This window comes from Cylas formicarius, unplaced genomic scaffold (assembly GCF_029955315.1).
Source record: "Cylas formicarius isolate icCylForm1 unplaced genomic scaffold, icCylForm1.1 PGA_scaffold_5__7_contigs__length_24384050, whole genome shotgun sequence".
Lineage (NCBI taxonomy): Eukaryota > Metazoa > Arthropoda > Insecta > Coleoptera > Brentidae > Cylas > Cylas formicarius.
The window spans coordinates 3,172,560-3,188,705 of record NW_026844341.1 but is presented as its reverse complement, the minus strand read 5'-3'; the positions used below and the strand labels follow the sequence as shown (position 1 = coordinate 3,188,705).

The following is a 16,146-nucleotide window of genomic DNA, read 5'->3' as shown; positions in this document are numbered from 1 at the left end:
ACGAATTTCGGCATATCGAGGAATGTATACTTGTAACCCTCTTAAGTGGTGTTTTAGGCCGTGATGCCCGATACTTGTCATTGTCGCTCGAGTGTTGGAAATGCCGAATCGCCTATATATCTTACCTATTAGTTGAGATTTATGGTTGTCAGATTATTTTCGCTGGGAAAGTGTTTTTACCCTTAGAACGGTTCAGTCAGTTTGAGTTTTGACTTGCAAGCATTTGTACCGTACCGTTCAATTGTCAACTCTAATTATATTCATCCTGGCAAATACTGTGTTTAATTGACCGATGTAAGAAATTCCCAAAATAAACGCCTAAATATCCAATTTTACCTAGGGTATAGCCTCTCTATCTTCATAGTGCTGGCTATTGCCTGCAATTATGAAAGTTACCTGCCGACGGCAATAAAACTCGCGTCCGGAAGGTATTAAAGCATAGAACATTAGGGATGGACTCCTAAAGGTTCTGGTAGTAATACAAAATTTATTGTTTATTTAGGTGGGTTTAATCTTATTAAATTACACTAAAAAAAACAATGACACTATATGCGATAATTTCATAGCTAGGGACATCTATAAATAATTACATTTTTGTTGTAAATGTCAAAATCTAATTCTGTTTTGCTATCATGGTCATTGAGATTAATTTAATAAGATTTATGTTGTTTTGTTTAGAAATGTGAGAGTGCTTAATTTTAATAAAGTGTTGTACTGAATTTTTCCAGGTCTCAATTAAATTTTTTATCAAATTTATAACACTGGGACTTAAAGTAGGAGTAACATTGTCTCTGACCTTTGAGTGTACTTGGTTCCATAAATAGAACAGTATGCATACTGTTTTTTTAATTGCATATGAATTTAGAAGCTATAAAAGTTGCCCTTTTTTATAACTGAATTCAAAATAAATATCATTTTCTAACATATTCCTGGATTTCAGTTTTTTAACTTTTTTTAAAAGATTGTTTTGAAACCAATTTTCAAAAAGTTCGGTACTTGTATCCCCATGATAATCCAAGCTAGAGTCCTTAATATTCTTTGCTAATAACAGCAAGCAGTTTGAGACAAATCTATTTTTTGACCCAACGTGTACACGCGTTTTCCTTTATTTGAAGGCGCTTTCGTCTGACAGTTTTGAGTGCAATCAACCTTTCCTTTGGATACAGTATCGTGTCTATCGACCCAAGTTTCATCAAGATGGATCTGTTGTCTAATCTACATCTTTTAATTTCTGGAAGGTAATTAAATCTCCAGTGCGTAATCTGTGTGGTTCCATTACTACTTGCCTTTTGTCTATTTCACGGTGCTTAAATCCCATTTTATAAACAACTCCATTGAGGGTGTCACGGCTCATATTGGTTTCATCTTCTAGGTTATTTTTCAGTTTATCCAAGGAAGGAAAAACTTCGCGTTCATAAAGACGATATATTTCATCATTTCAAAAAAGGTATAACTTTTTCTGGCTCCCGTTCACTTTCGCCGCTACCAGGACCGATCAATATAAAACGCGATGTCCTGTAAGGAGTGCAATACATCGCTGTCTTCTCAAAGGCCCAGTGTTAAGTGCAATGGTTGCGACTGGGACTTGCATGCCGACTGTGTGGGGCTGTCGAAGCAAGCAGCGTCTTGTATGACGCGCAGCAAACTAAAAATTTTTAGAATAATGTGCGGTAAATGCAGCAAGCAGGAGGACAAGCTTGATCAACTAGTTAAAAAACTTGAGACAAGAGATAGACAGTTGGATGAGCTGAATAAGTTCTCCTCCCAACCCTGACTTACAGGGGCGGATCTTATCCGAAGCGTATGAGCACCTTAAACGCTCTGGTAATATTATCATCTCAAAACTGAAGGAACTGAAGGACAGACACGAGAGAGATGAAAAGCAGTTAACAATCAAATATATTAAAGGTGTGCCTTCAATCGTCAACATCTCGGCTCCAAAAAAGTAAGCGTCGTTTCCGTGCCTATTGTTTACACCAATATTTGCTCATTGCCTGCCAAATTTGATCTTCTTGTTGCTTATGTGAGTTCCGTTAGACCTGCCTGTATTCTAATAACCGAAACCTGGTTAAAGCCTTCCATTCCCGATTGCACCATATCTATTCCAGGATATACAATTTATCGTTCCGATTGACCTAGCAGGCGAGGTGGCGGCGCTTGTGTTTACGTTGCTGATCATATTGCCGGTACTTACAGGATCAAGCTCTTAGATTTAATGATGGCTCAGATGGTGGACGCTGTTTGTCTGTCATTTACCAGTTCTGATTTTAGTTTTTCACTCGCCTGTGTATACAGACCGAGCGATACTGATAATGATTCTAATGTTCAGCTCTTACAATCCATGAACAATTTTGTCACAAATTCCGTCAACCCTGTTATTGCTGGCGACTTTAATTTCCCAAGAATATCCTGGCCTGTTACTTTAAACGACTTTGTCCACACTTCCATGGAATACATAATCCTAGATTTTTTTGTCAGATTGTAATCTTAGTCAACTTGTTGAAGAACACACGCGCTTCCGAGAGAACGACGCTCCGTCAACTCTTGATCTTGTGATTACTCCGGATCCCAACTTACTTGACAAATTGGAGCTTGATTCCCCAATCGGAAGCCTTATGTTATCCCAAGCAGGTCAATAATCGCAAAAAATGTTACGCAGGACAAATTATGCAAGATTAGCTGCAGACCTTTCCCACCATACATGGAACTTTCCTGATACCGACGTTAATGGTGCGTGGACATATTTTCTGTCTACTCTGGATTATTACATAGCCACAAGCTCCAAAACTCATTTTGTTAAGTTCAATTCTGAGAAACCTTGGTTAACTGAACATCTGTTCAAACAAATAAAACATAAGAGAGGTCTGTGGCGTAGATTTAAGGCTGGCTCTGCTTCCGATTATGCTTTGCACAGAAGAGTTTCTAAAGCGTTTTATTACACACAACACGACAGACAACACGTATCGTCTAAGCTATCCCTTCCTGTCACTAGAGATACCTCGGAAGAGGTCTCCTATAACCAGAACTTCATTTCAAATGAATTTGCTTCATGTTTTGCTGATGAACCAGCTAATCTACCATGTCACTATGAGGGTCCCATAAATTCAAATTTATTAGAAGACATTCACTTTGACCAAGAGGACGTGAAGAAAACTCTTTCTGAGTTAAAAGAATATTGTGCTCCCGGACCTGACGGAATTTCCAGTAAAATCTTAAAAGCGTGTGCCCCTGTGCTTGCAGAGAATATTTATATTATTTTGAGAAAATCTTTGGACTCTGCCACACTCCCAACCCACTAGCTATCCGCAAATGTAACACCGATTTATAAAAAGGGTGATAAGCTCGATGTTTCAAATTACCGCCTTATCAGCCTAGTGTGTATTACATGTAAGGTTCTTGAACACCTTACAGTAAATCAGCTGCTACCGTTTTTGATCGACTGCCTTATTATACCTACATCGCAGCATAGCTTTGTTCCCGGCAGATCTGTCATATCAAATACATTGACATGCTTGCATCACTGGACATCATCTCTCGACTCAGGTGATCCGGTAGATATTATTTACCTCGACTTCGGCAAAGCCTTCGACGCCACATCGACGCTTATTATTCGAACTTGAAAAGGTTGGAGTGGGGAGTAAACTGCTAGAGTGGATAGAGGCGTTCTTAGGCCACCGGTCGTTCAGAGTTCGAATTGGTAACGCTTTTTCACTGCCACAAAACGTGTCTAGTGGTGTTCCCCAGAGCTCGGTGCTGGGACCAGTGCTATTCTTAGTGTACACCGTGGATTTGCTCTCCAGCATTGATTCTCATGTGAGCGCTTATGCTGATGACACTAAATTATTTGGAAATCCTTCAACACATGCGGACGTATTGCAGAGAAACTTGAATACTATTTCCAAGTGGTGTTCAACTTGACTATTGCCGCTGAATGCTCAAAAGTGCTCTGTGATGCATGTTGGCAAGAACAATCCCGATTTGAATTATTATATCGATGGAAACTTTGTGTCAAGTGTCGATTCTCAGATGCACCTAGGTGTGACAGTAACTAAAGATCTTGCGTGGTCTGCACATGTATCAAATATTGCAACGAAAGCAAACTGCGCGTTATTTTTTTTAAAAAAGACTTTAAAAAATCCTAGTCCTCGCATCGCTTGCAGGCTTCTCACCACTTACATTCGCCCCATCCTGGATTTTGCTTCCCCAGTTTGGAACCCATGGCTATTGCGTGACTGTGATGTTCTGGAAAAAATGCAACGAGCCGCTACGCGCTGGCCACTTCAGCTTAGACATACACCTTACGATGACCGTCTCAAAATACTTAGTCTGCCAACATTAAGTCAGCGTCGGCTGCGAGGGGATCTGATTCAAATGTATAGGTTTGCGCATGACCAATTTCCATCTGACGTGCCCCTTGTGCTCTTAAGCAATGATGAACGCCTACGTGGTCATCCATTTAAAATAAGGAAGGAACAATTCAGGACTTCACATCGCCTGCATTTTATAAGTAACAGGACTTTCAATTACTGGAACAGTTTACCCCCAGATGTTGTGTGTCCGCCGAACTTGTCTGTATTTAAATGTCGCTTGGACAGTGTATTGTTTAACAGCAATAACTAAATGTTTATTATATGTGTTGGTGCTAACTATCAATGTGCATAATAGGTTTTCCTCTGCACTTTATGCTTAGTAATAATAATAATAATATTTTCCTTCTTATTAGGTCCTGATGACTGTTGTCTATACGGCGAGTTTTATCATTCCTTTTCTTCAATTCCCTACTATTAATAATATCCCTTATCGACGATATTGGAGTTTTTGTCAGTGGACAGATTTCTTATAATGCTTATTTAATAAGTCCTCTGATTTATGTTTCATACACATTTTTTACAATTTGTTTTGCATTGTTATATTTTCCTAAAATAACTTTCTCGAAACACACAATAAAAACGACTGTCACAAATGGTCAACACTCAAGAAATATATCAGTAAGAAAGAAATATACCTGCCTCACCCCCTTGTCACTCAAGTAAGAATAATTGTTTTGGTAATGGCTTTGCCCAATAACAATAGGTAATCACATCGTTTTAAAGTTTTACTGGGGACGGTCCATCGAAAGCCAACAGGATGAAGAATGATACAGACTAATACCGCGGATCAAGTGACGTCATATACACAAAAATTTTAAGGGTGGAGCCAATATTAAGGACCAATTGGCTGACATCTGACGTGTCCAGTTTTTATTAAATATTTCCGTTACAATATAGTAAAATCAAACTGACTTTACAGCTTTTTCCAGATGAATATGCTGTTATAATGTGAATCAGCCACATTGGGGTCCCCAAAAAGAGATTTTTCAAATTTTACATTATTTGTAGCATGCAAAACTCTATTGACATTGACGTGGGAGTTTAGAAATATTCCATAATGTGTACATGTTATGAAACATTATTTGTGGCTCTGTTATCAGTTTTCTTGGTGTGTGGTTTCTGGAAAACAGAACATCTTGCGACGAGATCTATTTTTATCCTATTAAATATTGTAAAATGCCAAGTATAATAGGCCAGTTGTTAAGTTGGGATGTCCCTAACTTGCAAATATGTTAGGTGGGTAGAAAAATTATGATATTCTTACTTAATATTTTTTACGTGACGTTAATTAACATGGCATACATGTTGCCTCCTTGTCTTGAAATATGACTATAATACATAATTCAATGGAATGACAGGATAATGTATGACAATGGTGCAAAATTATAAACAAATGATTGTTTCATTTTAATACGTTATTGAACAAAAATTAAAAAAAAATTGTAATTTAAAGGAGGAAACCCGGTTTTAATAGTGAATTAAGACTATTAACCAAAACTAACCAAAGATTTGCATTAGAGGCTTATTGCTCTGTAGGGCTAGAGACTTTCCAGATTTGCCCCAACCACCAGATACTAAAATATACTATATCACGATATATATGCTTATATAGCTTTTCCTTTAATGTCGAACACTCGGATCAATCCATAAAGGCACAGAATTGCGAAGGATATCAAACGAACTATTTTTAACGCATCATGAATGTAAACTATACAACGCAATATCAAACATCAAAACGTAAACTTTGTTGATCGACAAGAAGGGACGCCCCGTTTCTCACTGTTGCTATGTCGAGTCGTAAATCCTAATCCCATACCAAGTGTCATCAAAATAGGGAAAAATGTTTTTTTTCGATTGCCGACGGAGAGTAGTTCTTATCTTCATAATGATACAACAATATTCTGTAAATATCCAATATTGACTCCAACTTTAAGTCTTCCTCAAAAAAAGTGGGATACTTCAAGAATAGCATTTCTGCCACTATATCAATACAAAATTTGATACAAAAAATAAGGAACATATTAAAAAAATCATGAATAATCCCGGTTTTATTTCGACAAATACAATTTTACAAAAGTCCCCCTAAAGTGGGGTCGAGGAGTGACATTGCCGCCCCGATCAAATGAATCGACCCCGTCACCAACACGTCGAACTCTTTGTTTTGACTATTTAGATGGGCTATAGCTTTTGCGAACGAGGGAAATGCTCTCGCATCCGCACTACCATCGAGACCCAGCCAAATACTGCGATTGATTTCGCTTTTCTCTAGCTGTCGTTTTACGGTTAGGATCTCATCTTTGTTGTCTATAATAGAAAAATGTTTTGCAAATTACCATCAACTCAAAAATCAGTCGCGACTACGGGGTACAAGAAGGAGATAAATCTAAAAGTGATGTTTCACCTTGGTTTTAATGTAGGTGGAGTTTCAATTGATTAAGAGCGTATTTAGCATGTTGTTATATAACATGTTTTACTATAATAACAAATTCCTGAAATTTTTACATGTTTTTTCTATTTTTGATTTTATTTATACCGGGAACTTCGTCAATATGTTATGCGAAAACAATAAGTAGCAAAAATCTGAAAATTTTGGATTAAACCATATTTTATATTGCCTTTTTGGATTTCGGGAAAATTCTACACATATTTTGACATATCCAAAATTAATAATAAAATAAAAATGTCATTATTTTTGTTGCCATCCATATAATTGCATATTTTGGGAGCTCCTTGTCTATAAAAGCAAATTTTTTGACAAATGTTTTTATTTTGTCGGGATATTCGGTTGTGTCTTTTTAAGGGCATATCCCGTTTTAACATCTAGCAGTAGTCCATTATCATCGTTATGCTCTGCTTTGGTTTCGTCTTTCCATTTCCTTAATATCCCGGTGAAAGCTCTCTCCCTCTTCTTCGCAAACTGCTCCAAGATTTTCAGGAAAATAGTTCAAATGTGGAAACAGAAAATGCACTTTCAAACTCATATTACAACCTAGACGATAAAAGTGTTGTAACATATTTTGAACAACTTTCGTAGTTTTCGTCCTTAGAGTTCCCAAGAAACTTATCAATTACTTCTTTAAATGAAACTTAGGCGTTTTTCTCGACAATAGTCGTTGTGTTTTGAAAATCTTTGCATAATGTGCTTATCTGCGGCCCAACAAAAATACCTTCTTTTATCTTGGTATCAGATATAGCTGGAAATTTCTCACACAAATATTTGAAACATTATCCATTTTTGTCGAGGTCTTTAACAAACTGCTCCATTAAACCAAGTTTGATATGAAGGGGGGGGGGGGCAGTAAAACTTTTTTTTGGGTCACCTAACCTACATTGTTGCTACCAAGTGTAAGACTTGTTCTAGAGGGCCATTCTATTTGAGTCCAATGTATATTTCTTGCCGACTATCCCACTCACAAATAAAGCATGGAAATTTAATATAACCCCCCTGTTGTCCTAGAAGCATCCATTAATAAAGTCTGGACACTAACAATTCAGATGCATCCTTTGGGAGTTGCAAATTTCTGATTAAATTATTTAATTCGCTCCGGTTATACACTTTTTAGTTCTGGTCCATGAGGAACTGGTCGAAGAGCAGAGTCTAGATTGGGATACACAATTTGTTTCTTATTTTTTCTGTTGAATCCTTGAACAATACACGTAAAAAAAATAACAATCATCACTGTGCTAGGCTCTCGCCATACTATAGGAACACCAAAGCTTAAACATTTCTTCCTACCTTTTTGCCAGTTTCTTAATGCTTCAACGCAAACTTGTCTTAGTCGCCAATTTTTACACTAAAAGAAGTTATAGTTTGCCTTTGCTTTATTACGACATAACTACCACAGATATAACAAAAGTTATTTGGAATGTTCATACAATGTCCTCTTTCCATATTTACACGTTCTAGAACACTAGAAATACACAACAACGAAGACAACAATCGCGAACACAGTACCACCACGACCAATACAACCAAACTGCGCATAAGCAAGTTACAACGCTGTATTGACGCTTCTGCGCTTTGCAGAGAAATCTAATATACAGTGTTGCCAAATCACATTTAATTTCATAAAACAACACGTTCATGTAATAGGTGTTTATACTAATAAAATAACATTTTTAAGATGTAGAGCGTTATAGAAAAATATGACGTGATAGAGCAGAAATATGACGTTTTCTGAAAAATGGGGCCCCCAAAAATATGCAAATAGGCAAACATCAAAATAACTGTAAACCTGTGTAATTCATTAATTTAATAACTTTTGATAATGGTGCAAAAAACAAATTATTGTGTCAATACATTATTGAAGTTTTTGGAGCTTAAACCAGAAAACAAACTTTTTAATAATAAACTGGAATAAATTTAAGGCAACTATTTAAAAATAAAACAATTTTCAGAGCATCCTTTAGGTGCTTATTGCTCCGTCGGAAGCGATTGTAAGTTAAAAAAAATGTAGGAACTTGTCATAGATTGAAGAGAATACCCACGTCTTCCGCGGACACCCAGTATATATGAACTCAAATATACTACATATTTATATATGAATAAACAGAGATCTGATTATAATAGGTGAGACATTGGTGGCAGTTAGCTCAATTAATTTGTGTAATTAATAAGGATTTATCTCCCTCTTACACCCTCCTTCCCCCCCTATGGTCACACGTACCATCGTTGTCGTTGTCGTCGCCTACATTTGGTATAAACAGAGCTGTTGCGAACCCACATTTTAACAGCAACTTCATTAAGTCGTCGGGTTTGCGTTCACCCGTTACATTAAACACTAAAACACGATTATTGCTATTACTTTTAGAGACGTTTGACACAAACCATTGGGCACATACTTCAACGCTTTGCGTCGTGTGAGCGCCGTCCAAATAATACCTAAAGAACTATCTTTTTAGACGAAACTTAAACAAGTTTTTTAAAATAAATCCTACCTTATTTTGCCTTTTTTTATAACCTCGTATCGACCAGGCCACCTAGTGGACTCTATAGCCTTCCGGGCTTTCTCTATGTTAAATACGTCCTCAACATTGTTATTATTATTATTCCTTGAAACTATAAATACCAAAACTTAAAACTTCCGTACCCATTAAATCTATTTCAATTAAATTACTAATTACCAACCTATGTTCATAAAATTCCTGCTTAGAGCGAGGGCCAAACTAGCATTTACTCTTTTAATGTGCTGCGGAATTCTACCATCTTCTGAATTTGGATAAAGGTCCCTCACCACATTGAGAGTACACTGGAAAATCAATATTTACACAACGTGGTCCACCAAATGTTGTAAATAATATTTATATTGAGACTGAAGAGAACAAGTAAAATATGTTACCAGTAAAATTCAAAAATTAATTGTTGAAATTGTTAATAAAAGTTATGTTACTCGAATATAAAAGATATCCTACAGAGCTTGTATTAAAAGATAGTGAACTTACTAACGATAAATTAGTGATACAGGATGGTCTGAATTATAATGGAGAAACTTTAAGAACATATTCACCAATTCAAAAAAACAATTAAAACAATTGAGATAAACCTATGCCCCAAAATACAGATACACTGTGTTCAAATATTGGAAATAAAAGACGTTTTTTTTCCTTATGACAAATATAAGAACTAAAAAAATTAAGCGTATTTTCGTTAATTCATGAATGCATTGATTTAAACATCAACAAAGGCTTTCTTGTACAGATAAATACCTAGTTTTGAGTTTATCTATATTGTATATTTAAATGGACTAAGTAAAAAGCCTGACTTTCATGCCTTTATTTCTTTAATCTTAGTTTTTTTTGTTCATTTACTCATTCTTGTTCTTAGTATGAGATAACAGAACAGACAACTTAAAAAACGGAAACTGGATACATGCAATTTTTGACAATTGACTTTTACCCAAGTAAAGTTCATAGAGGGAGCTGGCAGAAAAAATATAACAAACCAGGATAAATCTGAATAAAACATATAATAAATACATAAATGAATGAAAACTACACCTTGTGTCATTTGCATAAAAACTTCTATATAATTTAAGATTGTTTCCATAAACTTGTCAAATTGCCTATAAAGACAACGAAAACTGAAACTGACCTGGCGTTCTATACTCCTTTGTTCTAAAACTTTCATCACACTTTCCGGCTGGGGCGCAGTAAACACATAACCCCCTGGTTTCATAATGCCAGCTTTATTCCAAGCTATTGATTCAATGGAGTTTCCCAACAAGGTAGTATGATCAACATCAAGAGGAGTAATACCCCCCACTACAGTTTTCCTGATAAATAAAAAGCTAATAAAATGATATATTATTGTGTGATTTACATTATACCTGATAACGTTGGTGCAGTCAAATTCTCCTCCAATTCCAACTTCTACAATGGCCACATCCACCTTTTCGGATAAAAACACATGAAAAGCCATAATTGTTAAAAACCGAAAGTAGAGAGGCATATCGTGAGGAGTACTCTTTTGGGATTCGAGTGTGTTATAAATTCTCCAGAAATGGCGAGCAAATTTTTCTTGAGATATTGGCCTTCCATTAATTCTTATACGTTCACGCACCTCGAGTAAGTGTGGAGAAGAGTAAAACCCGGTTTTGAAACCATGAATTTTCAATATACTCTCGCAGTATGAGCATGTGGTACCTTTGCCGTTGGTGCCCGCAACGTGAATAATAGGTAGGGTGTCAAGAACTTCAAGAGTTACTCCAGATCTACATTGAAGATGTCTGTATAAACAGCTTATACTAACGGCTGTTATAGAGATTACCTTTCGAGAAATTTGCTCATTTCGGACATGTTATTTTCCTGGTTGTTTTTAATTTTAGCATTTTGAATATACTGAACATTGCTTTGAAGTTTATTCAAGGATTCAATGGCTCCCTAGAACCAGCATAAAATCATCAAAATAAAAAGATCAAATCAAAAAATGTCTTTACCTTATAAATATCCATTACTTTTTCAGCATGAATCTGTTGTGGTAGACGGTAAACTTGCCTCTTGGCAAAAAATGATGGAGTTACATAACCTATCATTAGCTATTTAATTACAATTTCCAAGTAAATTTGTAATTGCGCACGTTTTAATACGCTAATGTCCTTCCTGTAGATATTATCGTAAAGAATTAGACCACTTGTCTTGCGAAATTCAGATTAGAATTTGGAGTGTGTGCATTGCTAAATAAAAAATCATAGTACTCTCTCTGAACATTTCTTGCAACTATTCTAATCGTTTTTACATTTCTTCCTGAACATTGGTTAATATTTAACAAATCCGAAAAATTTGTTTCCAAGAATGCTAACAAAATCTTTTTAAAAAGACCGCCACCGTTTTGTTTACTTTCTTTGTGATATGTCAGATTTTTGTTCAAATGGGCAAGTCGTAAATGGCCTTTTACCCAAAAGGGTGTGACATAACTAAATAATTCTTGGTTAAATTCATTTATAAGAAATAGAATTGTGCAAACTGAATTTTCCAAAATAAATCGGGTTTAATTGATTGAATAGTGAAAGAATCAAAATTCTTTTTAGTATCTATGAAACATAGATTTAAAAAATATTTGAAGAATCATTTATTAAAAATATTGTTATAATAGTGTACCGCAAGGTTCTCAAGTACGCCCCAATAATTTATTTAAATCACCTTTGAATTTAATTTATTCGGTTTAGAAACGTCAATTACGTCAGCAGTGAGCGAAAAAAATGGTGTAGATGATGTATCGGGCGTAGTAAAATAAGCCCAAATTGTGGCAGGGTATTCCAAAATTTCAATTTCTTTCTTTTATCGAAGACACCCGTGCAATATCGCAAAAAAGAACGCTTATATCATAAAAGCTCAAAGGTGAGATTGTTATCAATGAGAAAGGTTGATTTTGCCAAATTCGCTGCGAAAGTGTTAAAATAACGGTATCGAAAAGTGACGTACTATTTCATATAATTTTTTCGATTTTCAATGGAAAATTAACCTGTGAAGCACGACTTTCAAGATACGACACTGGCGACGGAATTCATTGATTTTCCGGAAAACGCAGGTCCCTTGTCATTTACGATTTTATTTGTTTTTCATCTCAATGACTCACTGTTAGTTCTGGTGTTGCGGAAATCTCGCCGAAAATCGTTACCGATCCTTGGAAAACATGGAATTACTTGCAGATAGACCTAAATCCACAATGTCCGAAAGAAGGAAAGAACTGGAACTGAAAAAACAGAAGTTGCAAGCTTTAAGGGAGGAAAAGGAAAGGCGGAGGCGCGAGAAGGAGCAGAAAGATGTGGAAGAGGCTGCACACAGGGCCGTTTTGGCGGCTGGCGGCGATCAAAAAGAGGTTGATGTTATGTTGAGGGAAATTGGCATACCAACCATCTCGGAGGTGTATTCCAGTATATCAAGTATAAATTCCCTTACTCCAGAACCAAGTAGAAATCACACGCCCGATGCTTCATTGCAGATGAACAGTTTACCCAACAAGTAAGCTGCTTTGCAAAATATTTTTTTATTTTCTACATAAGTTAACCTCCTGTCAACATACTGTGTATCAGATTGGATGGATATTTTAGACCAATTTTTTCATATTTGTTGCAGTGTGATTGCAGTAAAAAAGAAAATTCCGCAACTGAGCATTGTGGCAGTGCAATCTACCAATATACCTCCCAAAGAAATAGTTACTTATACTAAGCAAACGCAGACCACAGCCACGGGCCACGAGCTTCGAGATGGTGAGTTAAAATTTATTTTTACCACTCCATAATTAATTTTATTGGCTCATTTGTTGGTAATTCATAACAGATCTAGTGCTTGTATTAATTTGTTGCCATTTTGAAGCACTGCAGTGCGGTTGTAAACTTACAAGGTAAAAATTACCACCAACTTGAATCCTTTTTCTCTAACGTAAGTCTTTTGTTAGTTCGGTGTAGTATTGAGTGTGTTTGGAAAGTGAGGTGGTAGTTTGAACCTTACAAGATCCAGTTTGAGTAGCTTATTTGACAGTGGCAAAGAAAACTATAAAATAATGGATAATGGAAAGAGTCAATTTTTTCTGCAGTGATGACATCAGTAAATAAGTAATTGATATCATTTGTTTCATATTCCTTGGTGTATTGGGATTGGGATAATCAGGAATACACTAATGAAAAATGTAAGCACCTTTTTTGTGCTCCAAAAAATTCCGGAAACCTGTCAAATAGTCTATAGCTCTCTGTTTTTTTTTTAACATCAAGTTATTTTGTAGATTTTTATGGTTCGGTTTTTTTATATTGCTTTTGGTTTGCTTGTTCTAAAGGTTTATCGTTTAAATAAAAGGCTTTAACTGAAATGATTATGTAACCATGTTTTTGTTTCAACCTTAGACTATTTTGGATATTCTTGGAAAAGGTCCTGTAAGTACATTTCCATGTTCTCTATGGATGTGCATCCTTTTTAGTTGTTTCGATGTTATTCATTTTAGTTGAAGGCTTTTGAGTAGTATTTTTTGACACTTCGGCATGTGGTTCCAATAATTTATCGTTAAGATTATCTTTGACACCTTTCTTGATTTCGCTCCGCCTCTCATTAAGCGAACACGCCTTCGGAGTTACCTGCAGTAAATAAAAAACGGCAATAAACCAAAAATCTTTGAGCCGAGTAAAAATTTTTAATGAACTATTTAAAAAATTAGAAGTAAGAGAGATTATTTTTGTATCGCAAATGCTAACAAGGATTGTCCTCTTCTACTTCATCGTCCCCGCTTAAAGGTTATATGGAGGACTGGTGGAGACCACGCAAAGGTACGATGCTCTGTGTTGCACGGATGTCTCGATATCGCTTTATTTCTATCTGGCTCACAGGCTCACCGTATTTCGTGCTGTACAGGGTGAACAATGTGCGAGGCAAGCAGCTGCAGCTGATCATATATTTTTCATTCGGCAGTAAGAGAAGTCTCTGAAAACTTTTTAATGTTAACACCTATTGCTAATAGATCGATTGAATCTTTTCTGAATTATATCGATTCCATGCCCTAGCAAATTTGAGGTAGGTTTTTTTTTTTGAACGGAAGGACTTCCAATGGTTTCAGAGATGCAATTGCTTACCTTGTCTATTTTGCCAGCTTGTACATAGCTGCACATGCACTTCCTTTGCACCACTATTACTGCAAACAAGGTAATTTTGAACATAGTGCAGTAAAAATATCTACTAAATTTATAATTGCGAGGTAGTTAGATCTTGATAGCTGCTTTAACGCCTGAACGCTGAGTCTTGGGGCGTATACATGAAAAACTGCATTGCATTTTGAGAAAGTTTATGTTGAGGTCACCTTGTTTAGTAGATTTTGCTTATTTATACAATACCATAACCACTTAATATTCTAATTTGCAGTTTCCATAAATTTTTTGCACTGTAATTAAACTTTGCTTGATCTTTTGTAAAGTTAGACATTATAGCTGGTTATAAAAGTGGAATACAGTTTTTCTAGACAGCAGCACCATTATTAAATTGTACTCGCGACTAAGGGTTTGTATACGCTTGGTGCAAACACATTAATCAATAACCCCACTGATGTGGCAGTTATGAAAATACATTGTTGTGTTAATTGTTTACTAAATTTAAATTTAAATGTTTACTGTATCTGGTCAGGAAAGATGGATTAACGTTTTATGTATTCCCATAATTATTACAATTTAATTACTAAACCCGAAATATTTATTAATTTTGGGGTAAGTTGTCTAGGCAAAGTAGCTTAAGGCGTAGATTGTGCTATAAATCAGTAAAATAAATATCGTTGCGCAATCTGATGTCGAGTTGAGAGTATTATGTAAAAAAATATGCGTGTAAGAAAAGAGCTAAGCTTTTTTTTACTAAGTTATCCGTTATAAAGTGCAACTGCTACGACAAACCAAAGTTATTTTAACAAATTACTTAATAATTTTGCATATCATCATGGGCTCAGATATAATTAATAAAATGTTATTGCTTAAATGTAAGAATTTTTTGACCAGATAAGTTTTTTTAGAAAATACTCAACTTTCACATTGTTGGGGTTTATTTGGTTGAATATTTTTCTTTTTACGATTTAATTTTAGGAAATTTTATCTTAAAATATGGGATTTAGCAACATGCATAATACAGAATTACCAACAATAATGTAACTTTCTAAAAAATACTACATACACCCTAATATGTTTAATGTAGTGTCTGTACTTATTTTTATAGTATTTCAAGCACTGATGAGATGTTCTAATAAAATATTTTTTGTTTCCTTTTGCAAACGAAAGCGCACGCCACAGATTACTACGGTAAGTTTCCAGATTCCTGCGTATGTTTAATTTAGTTTTTTCCGCTTCTGGCCACTAGATATACCATCACGAAACATCTTCCCTCCTTTATATATGTATATTTTCGTATATTCTTCACTTGACCCTTAAAGAAAAAAAAACAAAACCTAGTCTGGCTTCGAATCCTTGAGGCGTACTTTTTAGCGCGCGTCCGGGCTTGTAGTTATTCCTATTCGCTCAATATTTAAGACTTTTATAAAAATTTTCTGGGGGCTGTGGGGGTTGGAAATTGTATACAAGGCTTTTACGGCACAACAAGTTGTCGTTTGCGAAATTCAAAGTTGTACGTACGTGTGGTGCATTTAAAATGGATCTTCCAAAATTAAATATATTTTTTTTTAAATTTAACCTTTTAATTTCTTTAATAAGTAATCAGATTATCTAAACGATATTTGCCGTATAATAAACTATACTTCATATCTCAATTATAAACAATTTCATACCTTATACAGGGTGTCTAGTCAAAAAAGAGGCGT

General features: G+C 35.4%; 2 protein-coding genes across 24 annotated transcripts in view; one reads left to right on the top strand and one right to left on the bottom strand.

The window, feature by feature from the left end:
* Window positions 1–6,407: 6,407 nt before the first annotated feature.
* Window positions 6,408–12,412, bottom strand: LOC132702485 (folylpolyglutamate synthase, mitochondrial). Of its 2 annotated transcripts, XM_060671141.1 has the most exons (9): window positions 12,291–12,412; window positions 11,306–11,468; window positions 11,137–11,249; window positions 10,697–11,080; window positions 10,462–10,642; window positions 9,499–9,619; window positions 9,309–9,429; window positions 9,038–9,252; window positions 6,408–6,674 (listed from the first exon to the last, which is right to left on the bottom strand). In XM_060671141.1, the coding sequence occupies exons 2-9, from the start codon at window positions 11,399–11,401 to the stop codon at window positions 6,439–6,441; spliced, it is 1,467 nt and encodes a 488-aa protein (XP_060527124.1). In that variant the 5' UTR covers window positions 11,402–11,468; window positions 12,291–12,412; the 3' UTR covers window positions 6,408–6,438. The 2 variants fall into 2 exon arrangements, with proteins under 2 accessions (XP_060527124.1, XP_060527123.1); XM_060671140.1 differs by lacking the exon at window positions 12,291–12,412 and having other exon boundaries at window positions 11,306–11,718.
* Window positions 12,413–12,501: 89 nt separating this feature from the next.
* Window positions 12,502–16,146, top strand: part of LOC132702482 (cytoplasmic dynein 1 intermediate chain-like) — a 28,542-nt gene continuing 24,897 nt past the window's right edge. For 4 of the 22 annotated variants that reach the window (XM_060671139.1, XM_060671138.1, XM_060671136.1 and 1 more), the window contains exons 1-2: window positions 12,502–12,830; window positions 12,945–13,078. In XM_060671139.1, the coding sequence (XP_060527122.1) occupies window positions 12,502–12,830; window positions 12,945–13,078 (463 nt within the window). Of the gene's footprint in view, window positions 12,831–12,944; window positions 13,079–13,708; window positions 13,739–14,056; window positions 14,126–15,610; window positions 15,632–16,146 lie in introns of all 22 variants that reach the window. The other 18 variants (XM_060671125.1, XM_060671120.1, XM_060671117.1 and 15 more) reach the window with 7 other exon arrangements.